Source organism: Olea europaea, chromosome 12 (genome assembly GCF_002742605.1).
Source record: "Olea europaea var. sylvestris chromosome 12, O_europaea_v1, whole genome shotgun sequence".
NCBI classification, from domain to species: domain Eukaryota; kingdom Viridiplantae; phylum Streptophyta; class Magnoliopsida; order Lamiales; family Oleaceae; genus Olea; species Olea europaea.
In genome coordinates this window covers 3,035,332-3,057,099 of record NC_036248.1, presented here as the reverse complement: position 1 = coordinate 3,057,099, position 21,768 = coordinate 3,035,332, and the positions used below count along the sequence as shown (strand labels likewise).

The following is a 21,768-nucleotide window of genomic DNA, read 5'->3' as shown; positions in this document are numbered from 1 at the left end:
CCGGCAGTTGAGTCTACTAAAGAATTCACTGTGGGCATTAGATACTCATCTTTGGGTGTAGTTATGTTTAAATTCCTAAAATTTATGCGCACCCTTAGTTTACCATTTTTTTTAGTACTGGCACGATATTGGACAATCATTCGACATACCTGGCTGTTCTAATAAAGCCTGCTTTCAATAATCGCTCTATCTCTTTCTTAATCTCAGGGAGTACATTAGGAACAAAACGTATAGGAGGCTACCTATGAGATTTAAAATTAGGCTTAGTTGGTAACCTATGTTCCACCAAGTCTCTATCTAAACCAGGCATTTGTTCATATTCCCAAGCAAAATAATCTTTATACTCATTTAGCAAAGCGATTAATTTATCACTAACCTCTTGATCGAGCATTTGGCTGATGAATGTTGGACGATCTTCTCCTTCATTGCCAATGTTTACTATGATCAGAGGGTCTTGTACTTTAGCGTATCCAGGTTTGATGATCCGCATCACTTCGTCGTCCAGTTCCCTTGTAAGTACTTCTTCTTCTAAACAGTCCACCTTGTTGACTTCTCGGCCAATGCTTTGTTCTAACTCGAATACTGCTAATTTGTCTTTCAGTGCTTTCAGAGCTGTCTCTTCTTTCACCTTGTCATTGCATTCCTTATTGAAAGCCATTAATTTGGCTTTGAAGGTCTGAATATCGACCGTTTGCTCTTGTTGCTTAGAACTCATTCAAGACTCCTTAATTATTCTTTTGCCAATTACTGGCTCTTCTAGGGCCACTATATTTGGCCTCATCTATCTGAACATTTCAGTAAGTGCGTCCACTGAAAATGGCTCTTCGCTTTGCGCAACACCTTGGGTTTCTTCCCCATCTTGTACTACCCTGACAGGTCCATAGTTTCCTTCGTACATGAACTTTTCCACCGAGTTTGCTTCTACGACAAAAGGCCTATGATCGACTTGTACCACCTCTGCTTTGCCCTTGTTATTCCAAAAAATCAGGCATTGATGGAGCGATGAGGGTATACAGCGACTTCCGTGTATCCAATCTCTTCCTAGTAACACATTGTAACTAGGAGGACCATCTATTATAAAGAAGATTGTGGTCCTAGTAGTTGTCCCTATAGTTATGTCCAAGGGCATAACTCCCTTAGCTGAAGTTGCTCCTCCATTAAAACTCGTAAGGATGACTTCTGTTGGAATCATGTCACCCTCTGTCTTTGCAAATTTCCTCATCATCCTAGATGGAATGGTGTTTATAGCTGCTCCATTGTCGACAAGCACTTTTGCCACAGGGATGCCGTTAACTAGAGCTTTAACGTACAATGGTCTCAAGTGTTTAGTCAATTTTACGACTGGCCGTTTAAAAATAACCTTTTCGGCAGCCTCTATTTCTACTTCCTGCTTGTTTTCTGTCGAATTATCTCCCTGTGATAAGTCGACGTGCAGCATATCGTGCTGAGCCCCTGTCTCCTGAATTTCTTTCTTACTGTTTTCTAATGCTTCCTCATCAGTTATCCAACCTGTGGGAGGGGGCATTATTCTTGGAGGTGATCCATACTTTTCAGAGTGAGGCACTCTCCTCTTCCTTTTGGGTGTCCCGTACAGTACGTAGAAATCGAAAGGACGCTCAGATGGTTCTCCCAACAAGTCTACTTCGCGAACTCCTTGTGCGATACTCCTCTCCTTCTTCTTTCTGCTTCTAGGTCGATTTCTTCTTCGATGTCTGTCATCCCATTATCTTCTTCATCATTGTAGGCCTCTCTAGAAGTCTGGCCTTTTTCACATTCCAGCACGCAAGCCTCTCCTTCGTTGTCCTCCCTTTCTTCTTCTTCTTTTTCTTTATTCTTGAATTCATTGGTCAGTAAGTAATTATTAGCCACGGCAGGAGGTAACGTACCAAACTGGATAGTAAGGGGCTGATCTGGATCTTCTCCATCCCTTCTGTCTCGCTCAAACTTTGATCTCCCAGAAGAAGTTTCTGGCAATTCTTTCATTGATTCATCTGTACCGGTCTCTTTACTATCTTTGAGAACATTTTGATTGGCTACCTTGAGTAGTTTAGGCGCTTTAGGATGTGGCACTCCCTGTTGCTGCCTCATCATTCGTCCATAGTTTCGTTGGAAATGCCTTTGTTGGGTTCTAGTCATCTCATCGAAGGGTATTGCCCTTCCTGCATTATACTGGAACGAATGCCATACACTTGGCCGGCGAGGTTGCGGCCTAAATATTCTCCCATTATCTACTGGCCTGAACTGCCTCTCAAAAGGCGATCCTCTATAGAATGATGTACCTCGCCCTCTACCAGGCTGAGTGTTTGGGAAGAAAGTAGAGCGATGGGGATGCTGCCATATCCCTGGTTTCTCCGTGTTCCCACTCACTTCTCTTTTACATCTTGCACACAGGACGTTTTCGTCCTTTTTTGGCTCTTTCCCCTTGATTCGTTCAAAGACACTGGGATGTGATCCAGGGTCCTCTTCTCCATCATCTATGACAACTTGAATTTTGGCAACTTGTTTTTGAAACCAGACGTCACCATGTTCACTCCAAGTGGCTGTGGAAAAGGATTTTCATCCACTGCCATCTTCTTCTTATTGTCGAACGTAATTCGTCCTGATTCAATGTCATCCTGCAATACATGGTGAAAAACCAAGCAATTGTTAGTCAAATGTGACCATGCATTATGCCACTTACAATATTTTTTACCCTTAATTTGTTCAGGGTTTGGCAATTTATACTTATCGCTCAGCTTTATCTGTTTATCCCTATATAATTTATCAAATATAAGGTTAGCTTTGGTTACATCGAACGAGAATGTTCTAACCTTTATGTTTCCATCTTTCATGGGCTCATCTGTGCCCGATGGTCTAGGTTTAGCCATTATAGGACAAGTATACGTGTCTCCTTTGACCAATTCGGCCAAACACATTTCGGCTTGATCGTATGACTCGTCGCTGATGGTATGAACGTCAAAATTTGGGTCTCTGTAATAAGTCCCTTTACTGAAATTTTTCATCTGCTCTTCTTCTCTTATCAGTCGTTCATACCTAATCATATTCGCACTCAATTGCAAAAGGTCAGGAAATCCCTTGTCTTGGAATTTGTTTTTTAAATCAAAGCTCAAACAGTCCTGAGCGATTTTGACAAATTTTTTTTCGGGCAGAGGTACAAAACACTTGCTTCTTGCTGTCTTGAACTTTTGGAGAAAACTTTCTGCCCATTCGTTTGGCATTTAACGTAGATTCGCCAAATCAGCCAAACTGATTTCAGACTCAGTTTTATAAAACTGAGCGTAGAATAATTGTTCCAATTGTTGTCATGTTTGAACAGAGTTCGCTGGCAAGTTGATGAATCAGGAGAAAGCTGCTCCTGTTAATGAACTAGGGAAAAGCCTCATTTTATGATAATCAGTTACATCACCACTTTACAATGTGAATCGTCCTATGTGTTCTAGAGTAGACACCTCTCCTAAATCGGTAAACAGTGAGAATTCTGGCACTTTATACTCTCTAGGCCATGGATATGCTTGGTCTACCCAATCAAGATATGGCTTTGTGTAAGTCGGCCTAATGACAGGACGCACCCCAAAAGCCATCTGATCCTGTACGATTTCCATAATCTGATTCCTCAACATAACGTTGGGGTCATATGGAATTCCTACAGGTTGGTTAACCGGTTGATTTGCATGAGGCCTGATGTTTGGTCCTTGATTGGCAACAAAGTTACCATGATTAGAGCCATTACCATTAGCCTGAACATCTATTCCCTCATTAACACGTGGGGTATTCCGTCCATTGTTTAGGACATTATCTCTTACATTTGGATTATCCCCAAGTTAGGCGCACCACTACCATTGTTCTGATTTGGCACTGCACCACCCCCTTGGTTTGAAGTAGAGGAACCAGAAAGTGGTTCTATCCCTTGATTCGGATTTAGGGCTGAGAGATTATGTCCCACAATTGTCCTAGTTTGAAAGTGATTTGCAAGAGGTATAACCGGTTGACATATTTGGCCTACTAACTTATTCATTATTTCGTTCAAAGTGTTTAGTTGTTTAGCCATGTTGTCATAATGTGCATTCCCATTTTGGATAAATCTTTCCATATTATGAATACTTCAAAGATTTATCTGTTCAACGACATCTTGTGTGAGTTCTCCAAGTAGTGCACGCATAGTTCGAGAACTCAACTCTGTCATTGGTTCGTAACGACTGTTACTACTCTGATTTGGTCCATCTGTTCGTGGAGAGGCATGCTGCTCCTCATATCGCTCAATCACAGACTGGACTCCTCCCTGACTTGCTGCTTCCTTATCGGATCTCTGAGGCATATTGTTTCACCTTTTGTATTTTCAACACCAAACACCACTGTCCCACTGGGCGTGTCAAATTGTTTCGCCCGTGTTCGTCGCTAACAATTAAAAGGAATCAGACGATTGTGTAAGGGACAAACCTCTTGAGACAAAGTCCCAAAAAGGGGTGTTCTTTATTGGTGATGTCTTTACAATCGGAAAGTAAAAACAGAATGCCTCCAAGGGGCGCAAGCACACGAGTTACTGAAAAAAGTGTTTAAATCTAAACAAAGAAATTTAAAATTACATGTTCTCTGTTCGAGAGTTTTTTTATTCGGGTCCTTTTGCTCTATGTCTTTTCTTCCTTTTATACTCCCTGGGTGATCTCTTTGTGATCAACCGCCTAAAAACTGCTTGATCGTTCTATAACTGCCCACTTTCCTCGTAATGGCCAACTTGTCATGGAACTGCCCTTTTTTAAATGCTGCCATTACTCTTCGTCGTTCAACCGTTTTCGATTGAATTCCTTGAATCGTGGAACTTGATAGGGCTGCTTAATAACTGCTTTGATAACTGCGCTTCTTGATAACTACAACACTTCATGTTTGCTAAGACCTTGGGCGACTCGAAGGTTTGGGCGAGAATAGAGTAGCAGTTCTGGGCGACTGCATGGCACTCCATTCGCTTAGATCCTGGGCGATTTGCAAGCTTGGGCGATGGTGTTACCGCGTTCCTTGGCTTCCCTATTTGGGCCTTCATCCTGAATTGTCTGATTGGGCTTCATTCTTTAGGCTATTTGATTTGGGGATCCTCCCATTGGGCTTCGTTCCTTGGGCCGTTCGATTTGGGCCGAATTTTTATGTGTCAACACCAGCAGACGATTTTGTATTGTTTATGGAGGAATAAGTCACCTATGCTCAATGTGATGTGCAAAGTAAAATATCTTATACAAATTACTAGGAATGTCAAATGTCTAATCTTACATTACAATTGGCTCATAAATTTTCCATTTCTTGTGCATACGAATGGATTTTAGGACTTCTACAAACTTGTGAATATTATCTACAATCAAGTTGCTCCATAAAATATCAAGAACTTAAAAAACGTTACACCATTCAATACTAAACAACTTGTGTTTTGCGAAGTTAACAAATTTTCAGATAACATATTTTTCTTCGAAAAAGAACATCAATCAATCCTCAAGTCGGATCAATAAAATTTTGGACCTTTTGTTTCTCTCCGTCATAAGCTTGGATCAAATAGACGTGGCAAAGTCCTATTGACCTTTCCATATCTTGTGTACTCGGTAAGAATGGAGTTTACATATTATTTACAATCATCAATGTTAGCAGTGCTAGAGTTAGCACCTGGTGAGGTACAGTAGCCAGTGTTGGCTCTACTGAAATTTATAGATTGTTGGTTGGAATAGCTCGTCACTTGCCAATTGTCACTCATGAAGCCTGGAAGGAGATGAGAGGTGAATGAGCCTTCGTCACTTCTTGCGGTCGATGCCGAGCCTTCGTCGTTGATTGTGACATAATGACTTTGAGCCTCTCCTCTCTCCCTTTAAGTTCTTTTGATGCCATTTTCATTTAGAATTTGAAGTCTTGAATTGCTATTTTATAGAATTGATAGTTTGATTGGTAATTTAGTATGGGAATTTGAAGATTTATAAAATTTGGTGAATTTGTGAGTTTCTGAATATTTGATTTGCGATAAACTGGGGAATTGTACCTATGTTTTATAATTTGGGGAGTTAGATTATGAAAATTTGGGAATTTGTGGAAATTGGATTATGATTTATAAATTGGAAAATTGGATTATAAAATTTGTGAAATTTATAATTTATAATGCATGTATTTTTATTATTATTATTTCAAGTTGTATTGAATTATATGTTCATATGTATATGATTTATGCATTTTAGTGCATTTATATATTGATTGTAGAATTTTATTATTATTTAATTAAATATTAATAAACGATCTAGCTATTAAAATCATCGACGGTCAACTATCATCTAACTCACTAACAATTTTGGATCAGTCATTGAATATTAAGAAAGTCCCTACACCACACACAATTAACACGCACTTAAAAGACGCTATACTATTCAATACTAAACAACTTGTGTTGTGTAAAAAGAACAAACTTGCCTACAACATATTTTTCTTCCAAAAAAATAAAAATAAATCTTATTTATTCTGCAATTTTCGAATTTGTATCGAGTCAAAGTAAACGGGTCAACCCGCAAGTCGGATCAATGAAAAAACCCTGGACCTTTCACTGCTCTCCAGCCCCTTCCTAAACTTGTAATCAAATTGACGTGGCAAACTCCTATTGGCCAACTTTACGTGGAATCAAATTTTATTGGCTCAAGCAACTCGACGCCACAGTTTCCCAGATCTTTATATACAATCGTATATACATAGCTAATTATCACTCTTTAGGTTCTAGTGACTTCTTCGTCTCCTTGATACACTCTCAAATCGATCGATAGATAAAATTCTGCATTTCTTTCCTTGTTTCGAGTTTTCGTGAGAATTTTTCTCCGATTTGAGAGCCGAAAATTTATAGGTCAACAGAATGGAGGATTCGAAACGAAAGATTTGGACTGTGCAGTGTGTCTTACTTTTGTTGATCGGTTCATGCATTTCTCAGCTCTGCGCTTCTGACGATGTGGTAAGACGCTGTTTTATTTGTAAAATTGTAATTTGGCTGAATACCTAAAAAATTGCTTCTTGAAATTGAGTATAGTTCCGCAGCTGCAATAGCAAGGGATCTGATTTAGTTCGTTTACGATTTTCTGGATCTGTGCTTTTTATGAGATACTGAATGGAATTTTTCAATTATTTGCTATTTACAGAAATTTTATGACTCGTTTGACGATGCATTTGACGGGCGATGGGTTGTTTCCAAGAATGAGGATTATACAGGTATGATATACGTGGATCTATTAATTGATTTAGCTTTTTATTTGTTCGAGAATGTGTTTTAGTTTTAAATCTGAATTGAACGGCCTTTTATTTTTTTCCTGGCTTCGTGATCGGGATTTAGTGCATTTCTCGAACGAATTTCAACTTCCGTACTATAGATCAAAATAATCGTCCTCAAACTTAAATTTAGTAAGTTGGCAAGTATGTGAGGCTTCTACTGGTAACAATATGCTTAAAATAATTACTAATTTTGTTGGTAGGTGTCTCAGTGTCAATGCAGAATAGTTGCATTTTTGTTGTAGAGGACCAATAACTAATTTTGTTGTAGAAATTTCACATAAATAGTATGGCGAGTTTGGATTTTTACTTGTATAAAATGAGCAAATCCATTATACCACAACCAGTGGTTTGGGAATTAATATGTTTGAAATGTTTCTTCGTTGATTGAACTTTTCTGAAACACTAATGATGAAGTGAATTTGCCTTCGAGGATGCTAAATGTTTCTTGATTAGTTAAAATTCTACTATTAATGCTGTACCATACAACACATTTTTGGTTCTGCAATTTTTGTTGCAAAAAAGTCCAGAATTTAATTTATAGTCGTAACTTTATATAATCGGAATGGGACACTGGATTCTTCACTTGTACAAAATGAGCAAATCATTTGTACTAAAACCAGTGGTTTTGGATTTTGTATGGTTTGAATCTCTGTTTATTCATTAAACTTCTCTGTTATTCTTAATACTAAGCAAAATATTGTTGATCACTTGAAATTCTTCTACTTGTTGCTGTACCATATAATGTATACCTGGTCTTATACAACAGCATTTCTTATCAATGACCGGATTGTTGTGTTGCATGAATACATTAGCATGGGTTGTAGTTATTTGATAGGCTGTGTATTTGGATGTTGAGTACATCTACATGTAATTCATCCTACGGTCACGCCGTCACGGCTGTGCATTAATTGGATGTATTTTTTTTGACAATTAATGGTTTAATTGCTGATGATGCAATAATTATGCTTTATGCTGATGTGTAAATGTTTCTCAGGCGTGTGGAAACACTCAAAGAGCGAGGGACATGATGATTATGGGCTTCTTGTGAGTGAGAAGGCCAAGAAACATGCAATTGTAAAGAAACTAGATGAAGCTATTAATCTCAAGGATGAGACAGTTGTCCTTCAATATGAGGTCCGTCTCCAGAATGGTCTTGAATGTGGTGGTGCTTATCTCAAGTACCTTCGTCTTCAGGATGCTGGCTGGACTCCAGAGGGATTTGATAACGAATCTCCCTACTCCATAATGTTTGGACCTGATAAATGTGGAGCTACAAACAAGGTTCACTTCATTTTGAAGCACAAGAACCCTAAGAGTGGGGAGTTTGTTGAACACCACCTCAAGTATCCACCCTCTGTTCCTTCTGACAAATTGACCCACGTGTATACTGCCATCCTGAAATCAGATAATGAGCTGAAAATTTTGATTGATGGAGAGGAGAAGAAGAAGGCTAATTTCCTCTCATCTGAAGATTTTGAGCCGCCACTCATCCCTTCTAAGACCATTCCCGACCCAGATGATAAGAAGCCTGAGGATTGGGATGAGAGAGCAAAAATCCCAGATCCAGATGCCAAGAAACCAGATGACTGGGATGAGGATGCTCCAATGGAGATTGAAGATGAAGATGCTGTGAAACCTGAGGGATGGCTTGATGATGAACCCGAGGAGATTGATGATCCTGAGGCTACGAAACCAGAAGATTGGGATGACGAGGAAGATGGTGAATGGGAGGCTCCTAAAGTCGATAACCCCAAGTGTGAAGAGGCACCTGGGTGTGGAGAGTGGAAAAAGCCAATGAAAAGGAATCCTGCTTTCAAGGGTAAATGGCATGCACCCCTCATCGACAACCCTAATTACAAGGGTATTTGGAAGCCTCAGGAAATTCCAAACCCTGACTACTTTGAGCTCGAGAAGCCAAACTTTGAGCCCATTGCAGCCATTGGCATTGAGATCTGGACAATGCAAGATGGCATATTGTTCGACAATATTTTGATAGCTTCTAATGAGAAAGTTGCAGAAACATACCGGGCTACTGCATGGAAGCCAAAATTTGAAGTAGAGAAAGAGAAACAAAAGGAGGAGGAATCTACTGATTCAGATGGTCTTAAAGGGATTCAGGTAACTAGTTAGATAACCCTATTCTTTGCGCGCTTTTCATAATTTGCTTTCTGCCATTTTAAACATTAACTACTACCACTTATTGCAGAAAGTGGTATTTGACTACCTTTACAAGATTGCGGACATCCCTGTGTTGGGTGATCACAAGATTAAGGTCTTGGTAAGTCATCGGACAACAGTATTCTCGGGAACAAGTGTTTTTGAGTTACATGCAATTGCCTAAAACCTGGACTTTGATTTGCAGGAGCTTATTGAGAAGGCTGAGAAACAAGCAAACCTGACAATTGGAGTCCTCGTCTCCATTATAGTTGTCATTCTCTCTCTTCTATTGAAGGTTATCTTTGGTGGGAAGAAGCAGCCTGTAAGTCATTAGTACCCGATGTGATTTACACTTACTCTGGGTATATACATCTTCCATGCATTCGTCACGTAATATTTTGCTTAATTCAGGCCCAAACGCATGTGGAGACAAAGAAACCTGATGTTGCTGAGACTTCAAACGACCAGGGTGCTAGCACTGAGGAGAAGGAAGAGCAAAACGAGGATGGTGCTGCTGCTCCTCGCAGGAGGAACGCCAGGCGTGACAGTTAAGGGAATGAACTTCCAATTGGAAGTTAAATAGAAATGATCTGTGGTCACCATTGATAAAAACTCAATAGGTTTTGGACTTGCAGATGTTTTTCCATCCTGGAATATTTTTACTTATTGACCCGAATGCAATTTTTTGCTTGTTTAGGTATGTTATAGACAATGGCAATGTATATTAGACAATCTACTGAGATTATGGTGTTTTTCTACGTGGTCGAGGAAATTTTGGAAGCTTATGATCTGCCTATTGTTTTCTAATTTGAGCACTTTGTTTTTGAGCTTCAAGTCGATTTACTCGCTCTGTTGCTCGTCTTACCTTTTACTTTTGTTATTATGCTAGTTTTGATCAGGGGAAGGTATGATTTAGAGACAAAGAGACGAGTCGATTTTTAACCTCATTGGGGTTGGATATTTGACCATGGTTAAAATGCTTCTACGATGAGAATATTTTTAAGAGATTTTACGTAAATACAAATTAATGTAAGCACTTGTTTGAGCCCCATTTTTTGGGATGGGATTGAATTTTTGAATAGTGTATTGATGAGAAATGTGTGGTTAAAAAATAAGGAAAAATTTTAGATGTACGTGTAATATTATTTTATTGAAGAATATGTGATTGAAATGATGTTAAAATACTGTTGAAAAATGTATTTTTTTCTAAAGAATGGGACTCAAACAAAGGCCTAAAAATAATTCCACTTTTAATTGAATATGTCATTATATTTTGCGGAACTTTGAAAAATAGTCATTCCGAGACTGCGAAGTGAAACTGCCAGAGGTTTTCTGGCAACCATTTTATGGCATTATGGCAAGGCTACAAGAAGTAGAGAATACTGACAACACAAATTCAAATTATTTTACCTTTGATTTTCGATTCCTGGGGATGATAATTTACTAATATTTTCCACTTCCGTATGTTTTGTTTACTGCTTGCTTCGCTTGAAATCATCAAGCAAGAAGTTTATGCTTCACCCAAATCATGACGCCATTGAACGAGGCTCGATACCTTTAGCAAATCTATCAACGTTATCGAAGAAGCAGTGTCCAAGGAACCCACGAGACTAGGAAAAAAAACGTATTTGATATACATTATCCTCTTCAAGACGGAGTTTGAACATGTAAATATTCTTTTTGTCACATGGAGATTAGAGTCTCAGACCACTATCATTCAAAATTTGTTATAAATATATATATATATATATATATATATATATATATATATATCTTCTTTGCCATGCGAGAAGTGGACATGAAATATTGTGGAGAAATCCTCACAGATGGGCAGGCAACACGCGTCATTAGATTATACTGAAAGCTTAGCACTAACAAGATGACACATATCTGATAAAGGTAAAAGGCTAAAATGCCGTAAACCTTTTAAAACTCATTCCTTAGTCAAATTCTTGCTTAATTTGCTCCCTTTTTACTTGTCATTTAAGTTCAGATTTTAGAGACTTGTTTCAATAAATTACTTGATATCAACCCACCTTCTAAAAATGCTTTGGAGAAGAACAGTGGCTAGCCACCTTATGTTAAAGCTGCCAATATCGAAGTATTCCCCTGTAGTAGGACAGATAAGATAGACATTGGCCAATAACCATTAATTGATTCGATCTTGCAAAATTTTGAGGTCAACCCTTTTTACTTTATAAAAAAGTGACTGTAGAAAAGGTAAACGTATCATCATCTCATATCAATAGTTGAAATTTTATAAGCAAACTTACAATAAAATCCTAGAAAGAATTTTGAATTCTTTTCCATGTTTAAACTGAAATTTTAGGAATATCTTTCTTTGGTAGTATCCTAAATGGAATGACTTGACATGATTAAAGAAGACAAACATAACCATATCCAGTGTATCTAACATTGATCAATTTTTTGATTCCTTAAACTAAATTTTTTGAAGGAAAATCAAAAGACTATCCGAAAAGAGAGAAGAACTAAAATTGGTAAAGAATAATTTAGGGAACATTTCCTCTACTGAACCTCAGAAGAAGTAAAATAGGCACTAGAATTACATGCCTCTTGAATCTCTTTAAACAATTCAAAGCATATCCTGGTCTTGAAGGAATCCTTTAAAACATACAAAACACCCTATAAACAAACAAACAAACAAAAACTATTTCCCAGCAGGGGGGAAGACAAATAAATAGTAAAAAATTTAAAATTTTAAATTTACTCAATGTCATTACGGACGGGAGGTTGCATTATTAAGAGTTCCTATTAAAAAAAAAAAAAAAATTTAAAAATTCAAAACAAAATTGTTCTCTCACCTCTTTATATTTTATCTTTCTGCTTCTAGGCCCGAGTTTTATAAGTTACTCCAGCAAATTGAATATAATTCTGGCAGGTAGAATTTGCTCAGATACTGATACAGGCAAGGAAAGCTTGTGTTCAATGCTTTCCGGCAGCTTTCCTCAGAGGTGGTGCTGACTCCTCATCATCCGACTCAATATCACCATATTCCCACATGCCGAGTCTCTTGTCTCGTGCTCCTGTCTGGAATTTTTCCAACTCATCCATACCTAGCTGCCTATCCTTGGACTCCCATCTCCTTCGTTTCTCCAACCTCGCAAGTCCATCCTGAAAATTTTATATATTTGATCGTATGTAAACAGGTAACTACACGAAAAACAGAAGCAAATTATAATATTAACAAACAATTGATCCTGTTAAAGATTAATCCATAATCCCCTCTGTTCAAAGAAATATGGTTCCATCAACGTGATAGCCATTACGCAAACAAAAGAAATTCCTTTATATAGTAGGAACACTCGCACTAGGGAAGCCTACTGCAACTATGGAATACCATAAATCTGCTGTTGAAGGAATATTTGGAATATAATTAAGCTCCACGGATCAACAAATCCAACTAGTGAGACCACGAATATGTTCAGGCAAACTTAGTTCTACCCACTATCCCCATTATATAGACCTATAGTCAATTTCTTGGGTCACCTATTCTACAGGTAATAATTTGCCATATATGTTGACCATCTATTTGGATATACAATACTGAAAGGAAGTTGGGACGTTGATCTAATTAGTCACAGTGCAGGAGACAAGGAAGTTGTGAAGTTGAGATGTTCATCTAAAGAGCAAAGTTAACAAAAAAATCAAAACAAAGAAATAGACGTTCGAACCTGCAGCATGGTAGCATTTATGCTAACATCAGCTTCTGGATCAATCAAAGTCACCTTGAATATGGTCCCGGTTCCTTGTCCTTTAACTTTGCCACCTGATGTGTCCCTTTCTTCACTTATGGCCCTGAATTCTTTTGGACCACTTAGCAAGTGTTCGCTCAGCCAAAAAGCTGCTTCTTGACCATAATCCTCCTCCACGGTTGGAACCTTAACATATGCAAGACTGCACAGCTGAGCCACGCCTGGGGCAGATAATAATGAAGGATCAATAGGACGCAGCTGATTGAAAGTAACAGCTTCTTGGTTTCCATAATCGATGTAAAACACCTCAAATTTGTCATCTGAAGACTCCACAACTCCCCGAGGAGCATTTACAATCTCCAGATTCCAATTAAGATTTAAGAGTACATTAGAAAGATTAACAAAGTAGAGATGTATTTGAATAATGAAACTAATGAAGACAAAAGAACATGTTAAAATGTTACATAAAAGATTGTCCTAGCAGTATGAACAATAAGGATTAATTACTAACACAATAGAGGATGCATCTTCATGTCTCAACGGATACTGAATGAGAAAACTGAAACAATTGAAGCATAAATTACAGAATAATTTTAGCAGTTCTGGTGATTTGTGCCATATGCAGGGGAATGAAAGATCACGAGATCTAAATTAACAAATAACCACAACATGGCAGTGCACAAGTTCAGGCAACAAATTACCAGATTTTTACATTTCCAATGACTATAAAATTGAGTTTAAAAAATACCTATCAAATTTGATAAAATGTTACCTATTGTCTTAGAATATTCTAAAAACTACCTATTAAATTGGATAATATGTTAACCATAACCATAGAATATTCTAATATTTAGTTGTATTTAAGTTATCACACTTCCATCAAACACCCGCCACCCACCCGGGCTCAGGGTAACATATATGAGACTTTCTGAGGGTAGTTTCTCAATCCCAGATACAAACTTCCCAGGACAAAAAAACACCAAGCTTGGAATTAAAAACAAGCGAGGATTTCAAGTTGCATACCATTGCACGGTTCCAAGAATTATCGGCACTAAACTGAGCAAGAACAATATCACCCTTTTTCGGATTGAAGGCACCAAGTACAGGAGCTTCTTGAAGGTTTATGGAAGCAAGCTGCTTCTGAATGGAGGCCATTTTCTGATCAGCAACTGACTGGACATAAAACTGACCACCTCCCAAGACTTCGGTGACCACCACCTTAAGATAAATATATATTATCAGATATCATTAAAAAAGCATCAAATACAATCCCAGAAGTGCAATTGCAAATGCATATTATGCAGCACCTTAAGCTCTTCTTTTTGACATCTTTCTACGGATGAACCGTTAAAAACTTCTTCTCCTTCAACGTAGTTCTCCCAGATCTACAATAAAATACAAATTAGCAGCCCGTTGAGTAACAACAATCATTAAAAGAAAAAGTCAAGTTACTCACCTTCAACTTCTTCATTTTTGCTGACTGCTCAGCCTGGACCAAAAGGTGAGAGTCAGGGATCCTGTCAGTGCCAAAAGAAGTTTGAAGCTTTGCCAATCCTGCTTCTAAAAGTGCGACTGCCACGTTGGTTCTGGCCTCCCACAACGTTCCCAAGAAAGTTCCAGTTCTATCAACAGTTTCTACTTCAATCTGAGAGTAACAAGAATAGATTAATCAGCAAGGCATGAAAAAATACAAAAGGAAAGAAGCATGACGTGAGGACTGCAATACCTCAACATCCCTCTGCATTATCTTCTGCCTCATAAGTGCAATTGCCTCATCAGAATACTGTTCATCACGGCCTGGACATCTAACACCAGAGAATGAGAAAGCAATACTGCATGTTTCCTTTGGGATATACAGTTTAAACCGATGACCACTAAGAACATATTCGACAACTGCAGTCATCCTCCTATTGCGTTGTAGAAATGGCAAGAAGTCTTTCGCCTTTTTTGCAGAAGCCTGATGAGCCATTATAATAAGAACCAATAAGTTACATGAACAAGACAACAGCCAAAAGCTAAGAAGAAGATTAGACTACTAACAGTAAGCAGGTCCGTTATGTGCACCACCGGAGGGTCTTTGGCTGAATGCATACCCTTCTTGCCAGCAATAGCACGTGATTCAGCAGCAAGAAGGGCATCATAGTAGTTTGATCTCTCCTCAAAATCTCGGTGTCTGATTACATTCGCAAAACCACGGGCAACCAAAAGCTCAGCAATATTAGCCCGAGCCTGCTGATTTCCAGCAGCAGATCTTGTAACATCCCCATCCTTAGCTGGATTAAAAAGGAAGACAGATCCAAAATCCATCACCCTCAAATCGGTTGCCCCAGCGGCAGCAGCAGGTCCATCTGCCACACTGACCTTCCTCGAATATTCCATCGAAACTTGCACCTGAAAAGACGCAGATCAAAATTAACACTATGGCACAAATCCCCACTAGTAAATCACACCATAAAATTCAGGAAACACACTTGACGGCCAATTAGACAATTTCTCAGAAACTCCTTCGCTTCACGAGCATAAGGAGCAGGTTTTTCATCTCTACGAGGGTTACCCATTTTAGGGCACCTAATACTTGAGAGATTGACGCGTCGCTCTGCAGATGGATCTCCAAATGGCAAGGAATCGTCGGCAACAACTATGCAATCCCCACTCGCCACCTCTATTACCTGCAGAAACCCAAAATGTAGGAGAGTGCTATATGAAACAAACCAGAAAATGAAACAAGGTACGTAACACCAGGAACCAAAACTTACTTTTCCTGTAAAGTTCTGGTCATGAATGGCCTTGGAGTTTGTGGCCGGGGGCACATAGTTTGTCCACATCCTCAATCGATTCTTCTTGGCTTGAAGTTCAGCATTCTTCAACCTGCGCTTAGCATCATCTTCCCGCAAACTTGCACTCCACTCTACATATTTAGCTAACCCCTGAATCAACATGATCAGAAAGAAGAGCACTGAGGGTAAATTCCACAATGGGAAAAAATTAAGGCATAAGCAGTATAGCAGACATCAAACGGTGCAAAGATTTTTTCCAATTGTCAAGAAAACAATTCTACACACCAGAAAGAAATCAAGTAGCTTTACCTAGAGAGAGGCAATTTCTTGTATTATAAAAATTGCCAAATAAATTCATAAGATCGATGACAATCCAATTATCTAGTTTGCTCTATGAAATAGGGTCGAGGTATTGTTCTGCAATTCATTTCAGGAGACATAGTGTGTAAGAAAAAAGGTGCTCATTATAACAAGACTAGCAAAAGAAAGAGTTGATTTCTTTTCAAAAAGTTATATGTTGGCCCATCTTCCATCACATCATTTACAAAAATGATTAATTAGGAGCAATTCGACATCTTCTGTATCAAGCTTGTCCCAGTCAAGCAATCAAACAGAAATTATAAGCACCTAGCAAGAAAATTTTAATTTCATAATATTTGAAAATTTTTGTTCTTTTCATGCAGAGGACCGAGGTTCTCTCAATACCTAAAAAATACCAATATCCCATTTTGAAGTTCCAATACAAGCTAAATAGTTCGATATCTGAATAAGTATGACCTAACATACCACATTGAGTCGCAGTTTCATTTAGAATCTGCCATTATAAGCTGAACAAGGCGATTATTATACCATATAAAAAAATTGTGAATTCCATAAATATATGATTGAAAATATGTTTAAAGAAAAATAAATTTTAAAAAATGAAAACCAAACATGTTAACAAATGGCATAACATACCACATTGAGTCGCAGTTTCATTTAGAATCTGCCATTATAAGCTGAACAAGGCGATTATTATACCATATAAAAAAATTGTTTCCTTCTACTATAAGCAACTCAGAAGCGGACAATGATTAACAGTTCACAACACAAATTTATTTATGACGCTTGTCATAATTCAACATGTGCTTTGTAAAATGACTTACAGTTTCAACAAGTTCCAATGCCAGGTCCTTTGCTGATTCACCGTCTGAATAATATACTGAACCAATTAGATTGCCAAATTTGTCAACACCCTCCAAAACCATCCTGACCTGGGAGCCACCCAATAAGAATTGTAAGCCTGTCTAAGAAAATCAAGTACCAAAGCAACAGCCATCAGAAAACTACTCACTTCTCTATTCAAAACACGAATCTCAGTGAAATGTTTGGCTTCCCTCCCAAATGGATCAGGCGCAACTTCATTAGCAGCTGCGGACGAAGCAGCAAGTCTTCGTGCCGTTGTCAGGGGGGCACGAGGTTCAATTGAAGAATTGCCTTTTGGCTCGTCAGAAGATATTTCAGTTTCAATAACAACTTCAGATGCAGCCCTTCTTCTGCCCATAGATGGGGACTGGTAAAACAAATAAAACAGACAAAAAATTAATCGCAGCCGGAAAAGAAAATATCCAAACCAGTTGTGATCCAGTGCATCAATTATTACATACCTGAATTCCGGCAACAAACACTTGGACAAATTGAAAACTTGGAAGTAAATAAACGCGAATTGTGCTCCCGTCTCGGACCTGCTCCACAATAACCTCCATAGGACTGCCTTTGTTTGACGCCAAGAGGCCCATAGCATCAAAATTGCCAGAATCTCCAATGGCTGATGGAGGCAGGTTCCGAATGGAAGCCTCAGAAGCACCTGGTTCCTGAATCCAACAATAAAGAGGCCACGATTGTAGAACAATATTACATCCTTTAGATAATGATTATAAGATAAAGATCAAATATGAAAACCAAATAAATGAAAACTTAAATTATGAAACCATCGAAATGAAGAATTAAACTTTATTTGTTTATTTAAAGGAGAAATTGAACACATGACATATTGGAGTACAGGGAATTGATTATGCAGGAAAAAATTAAGACATACTCTGTTCCAATGACCTAGACCTTGTTGTTTGGCTTGCTCTTCTAGACGTAGTAACTCAGCTAAAAAGGGGCTAACTTCTCCCTTTTGTTGACCTTGATCTCTAACCTGCAGCCACAAGAACATATCTGATGCCAAAAAATAAATAAATACAAATGTTGGCAACATAAATGTGGAAAAAAAAGTCACCTTTGCCCAGCCTGCAGCAACAAGAAGAAAGGATATATTCATTTCGCCATTGTTTAAGACAACAGATCCAAATTCTCTGCCTATGGATGGTACTGTATAATCTACTCTGAATGAAATATCCTATTTGCCAAAAATAGAAGTAAATCTAACAAGTATTTTATTTATAAAAGAATAGAACATAAAACCTATTAACGAAACTAATTCGGTACTAAAAACCTTCCCAATACATAGCTTCCTTAAAAATTCTCTGCTCCCCCATGCAAATGGCTCATCAATGCTGCCTCTTCGAGCCTATAAACAAAATGACAATTCAAGTGAACATAGTACACACCATACATCAAATGAATGAGTCGTTAATAATTAGTCCAGAAATTAAAAAACTTTATGACTTCAATTCAATGAGCAGAGAACCATAAGATAAGCACATAAGCTATGACATGGATACAAGCCAATGTATCCAAAATAACTTTAGAGCATAGCTATGCAACTACAATATGAATGTTCTTTATTGAAATTCCAGCACAACTGTACGAAAAATGGCATCATCCATTAAACTGATGTAAAACCGTAAATAGAAGAAACGACGGAAAAAGGATAAAGTGGGTCAAATGATTGAACAGAAAACGTACTTGCGTAAAAGGGCTTGAAAGACAAGTCAAGAAAAACCCCAACAATGTCACAATGGCAAAAAACGTTATACAAACCCAGATATTCAACTACAGATCTTGCATGAAACGATGTCATAAGAAAATGCAAAGATTCAGCTATTTCTCTTCCTAGAGACACCACAAAGAAGTTGAGATTGTGAAACTATAAAAACAAAGTGAATATCCAGTAAACATTTTGTTAAGTTCATAATTGAAAGATCAGTCAGAAAATAAACATCAAACTTACACTGACCAAAAGACAATGTAAATTAGATTTTCCAATATTGAGAGAACATACCAATTTAGGAGCAATCAGAGAAGACAAAGTGATTGTTTTCTCTTGGGGAATCCCTTCTTTCAAGTTTTCCACTATCACTAAGCTGTCACCGGATGGAACAGCTTTCACCCTCCCATTAAACCATACAGGTTTTCCAGCAGTTGATGCCATTTCAACAGCTCAAGGTCTGCAGAAAGACAAAAATTAAATAAACCATGGCTGAGACACTGAAACTGCTTCAACCCATCAGTCGTCTGTTTACATACATATCCATGTGCACAAAAACACGCTGGAATAAGCCAACTTTAGAGTCCCAATAACGATTAAAGTTAATGCAACAGATACTTCCATTTCCAATCATTTCCATACATAAATCATTTAACCATTTTAATTAAGAGCCCAACAAAATAAATTGAGAGTTTAACTTCCAAGACCACATTTAGTACCATCATTGAGAAAGTCACTGAAAGATACGTACAGAACAAGAACCAAAATAAAAGAACTAAGTACCAATTAAAAAGATAAAACTTTTAATTAATGAGCTGTGTAAAAACAAAAACTTGGTAAAAACCCTAATCTAAACTATTTAACGTTTTAATTAATTGGCCAAAAGAATAAAAAACTTAACATCCCATGTCAAGAATAGTTCATTGAAAAAATTGCGTTAAGATGCACTGAAAACCCCAAAACAAAATAATAATAATAATAATAATAATAATAATAATAATAATAATAATAATAACAATAATAATAATAATAATAATAATAATAAATAAAATCCAATTAAAAAGACCAGACCTTTAATCGCAAGCGATTAAATACAAAACCTTGGTAAAAACTGAATCTAAATTATCTGAGAAAGTTGCTTCATTAAATAAGAACCAATTAAAGACACAGTTCCAACAGAGAAGATGAAACCTTTAGTTAATCAACTTAGTTACGAACGAACACATTGTAAAAATAAAATGTTTGATAGATAACCGTTTTTAAAAACAAAGAAAAATGTAGAATTTTGAACGATCAACATAACTTAACCAAAATTCATAATAGTGCAGTAAATTACAGATTATAAAAAAGTCAGTGCAGTATATTACAAATCCTAAAAAAGTCTAAACATCCCAGTCAGAAAAAAATTCGGAATCTTCAAAATTTAATCATCTAGCTCCATAGAAAGTTCAAGATTTATTGTAGGTATGCAAATAAACGAATATCTCTATCTCACAAAAAGTGCAGATCTATGATTTACAGAAATTAGGTAGCATATCGTCCATTATGATTTAGCCTAATGCAGCACACTTAACATTGTACTCGCGTGATGCAGAAAACCCAAGCAAAATTCAGAATATACATAAACCCAAACAAGCAAGCAATACTGAAACTTTGACAAAGCAACGCCAAGATCTGAGATTCATAAATCACAAGATCAAAAGATATACACACATAGAAACGAGGGCGGAGCCACCTAAGGTCTATTATGCTTGAGGGGGGCGGCCAGTTTTTTAAGGCAACGAGAACACCATAAACAACCGCATCATAAATTCAAGACAAAGGTTGTCAAAAAAATACTAGGAAGATTGTCATCAAGAAACGACAATTTTTGAAAAAATAAATAAATTCTAAGGAGTTGAATTAAAATTAAGTCATTCACAACAATCAGATTCAGTGCGATTTCAACATAAAAAGCCCGTTTTACACTAACAAAAATCCGATACTACCTTCCAACTTTGTTGGTGAAGAAGTTGAGTAGAAATCACTGCTACAAGAGATGAATTGGTGCCAGGGCCTTTTTGCCGCTCCCCGAGTTTTTAGCTATTTCCGAGGAAGAAAACCTTAGCGGCTTGATCCCCTCTGCTCTTTGAATGATGTTTACGTGACAGTTGGATATGCATGACTATTTACTGGGCTTTAGCAGAATCATATATGGGAAGATTACGTAGCTACAACGTTATAAAAACACATTTCAGTATCACTACTATATCAATGTTTCACAATTGTAGAAAGAACAGTAGATTCTTTTATTTTATCTCACTATAGCTTTTTTTTATTGGGAAAAAAAGCAACAACGTCGTTTATCTTACGTGTTTGATACAGTAACTTTGTTGCTTTTCCTTAATTTACGTGGCATGGAGGATTATGTCATAGAGTCCTATTTACTCTTTCTCCATTTTTACACGCTACAGTCATGTCTCTCTATTTCTCCACACTAATTCAAGAGCAAAAGTGTGAATTCCATAAATATATGATTGAAAATATGTTTAAAGAAAAATAAATTTTAAAAAATGAAAACCAAACATGTTAACAAATGAATATATTTATTTTTCGAAAAATAAGTTTTTATTACCATTTCATTTTTATCGTGAAATGATTCTAATTTTAATATGTTAGATTGTGCTTCAAAATTACATAATCTATCAAATATAATTTTAAAAATTAATTTTTATAAAGTAATATGTTTTTATGATTTTTTTTTTTTTAGTAAAGTAAACGGAAGCTCGTGTTGAAACCTCCAGAATTACGGAGGCTCAAGAATGAGCCTCCGTTATTCATGGGAGCCTCCAGAATTCAGGAGGCCTCAACACGACATAATTAACATGGAGGCCTCCATATTGAGCCTCCATAACATTTTATTTTTTAAAATTAATAAAAATTTAATTATTTTATA

General features: G+C 37.2%; 2 protein-coding genes across 4 annotated transcripts; one reads left to right on the top strand and one right to left on the bottom strand.

The window, feature by feature from the left end:
• Window positions 1-6,696: 6,696 nt before the first annotated feature.
• LOC111405211 (calnexin homolog 1-like) lies at window positions 6,697-10,263 on the top strand. Its single transcript, XM_023034003.1, has 6 exons — window positions 6,697-6,958; window positions 7,143-7,212; window positions 8,267-9,390; window positions 9,479-9,550; window positions 9,635-9,751; window positions 9,841-10,263. The coding sequence occupies exons 1-6, from the start codon at window positions 6,863-6,865 to the stop codon at window positions 9,979-9,981; spliced, it is 1,620 nt and encodes a 539-aa protein (XP_022889771.1). The 5' UTR covers window positions 6,697-6,862; the 3' UTR covers window positions 9,982-10,263.
• Window positions 10,264-11,924: 1,661 nt separating this feature from the next.
• On the bottom strand, window positions 11,925-21,003 carry LOC111405210 (ribonuclease TUDOR 1-like). Of its 3 annotated transcripts, none has more exons than XR_002704755.1 (18): window positions 20,822-21,003; window positions 19,128-19,293; window positions 18,399-18,473; window positions 18,183-18,302; window positions 17,997-18,101; window positions 17,566-17,772; window positions 17,253-17,471; window positions 17,065-17,172; window positions 15,899-16,069; window positions 15,614-15,811; window positions 15,183-15,533; window positions 14,869-15,099; window positions 14,599-14,787; window positions 14,450-14,527; window positions 14,166-14,360; window positions 13,122-13,499; window positions 12,252-12,561; window positions 11,925-12,051 (listed from the first exon to the last, which is right to left on the bottom strand). XR_002704755.1 is itself a non-coding variant. In XM_023034002.1 (17 exons), exons 2-17 carry the CDS (start codon window positions 19,275-19,277, stop codon window positions 12,373-12,375), a joined length of 2,964 nt encoding a protein of 987 aa, XP_022889770.1. In that variant the 5' UTR covers window positions 19,278-19,293; window positions 20,822-21,003; the 3' UTR covers window positions 11,925-12,372. The 3 variants fall into 3 exon arrangements, 1 of the variants encoding a protein (XP_022889770.1); XR_002704756.1 differs by having other exon boundaries at window positions 13,122-13,363; XM_023034002.1 differs by having other exon boundaries at window positions 11,925-12,561.
• Between the last annotated feature and the right edge of the window lie 765 nt (window positions 21,004-21,768).

Bases quoted from the DNA above. Each gene is read 5' to 3' on its own strand.
- LOC111405211 (XM_023034003.1), top strand. From the start codon at position 6,863: ATGGAGGATTCGAAACGAAAGATTTGGACTGTGCAGTGTGTCTTACTT. The intron at 9,551-9,634 runs GTAAGTCATCGG...TTTGATTTGCAG, and splicing joins ATCACAAGATTAAGGTCTTG to GAGCTTATTGAGAAGGCTGA. The intron at 9,752-9,840 runs GTAAGTCATTAG...TGCTTAATTCAG, and splicing joins TTGGTGGGAAGAAGCAGCCT to GCCCAAACGCATGTGGAGAC.
- LOC111405210 (XM_023034002.1), bottom strand. From the start codon at position 19,277: ATGGCATCAACTGCTGGAAAACCTGTATGGTTTAATGGGAGGGTGAAA. The intron at 18,303-18,398 runs GTTTTTAGTACC...TTTGGCAAATAG, and splicing joins GGAAGCTATGTATTGGGAAG to GATATTTCATTCAGAGTAGA. The intron at 18,102-18,182 runs GTGACTTTTTTT...TTGTGGCTGCAG, and splicing joins TTGCTGCAGGCTGGGCAAAG to GTTAGAGATCAAGGTCAACA.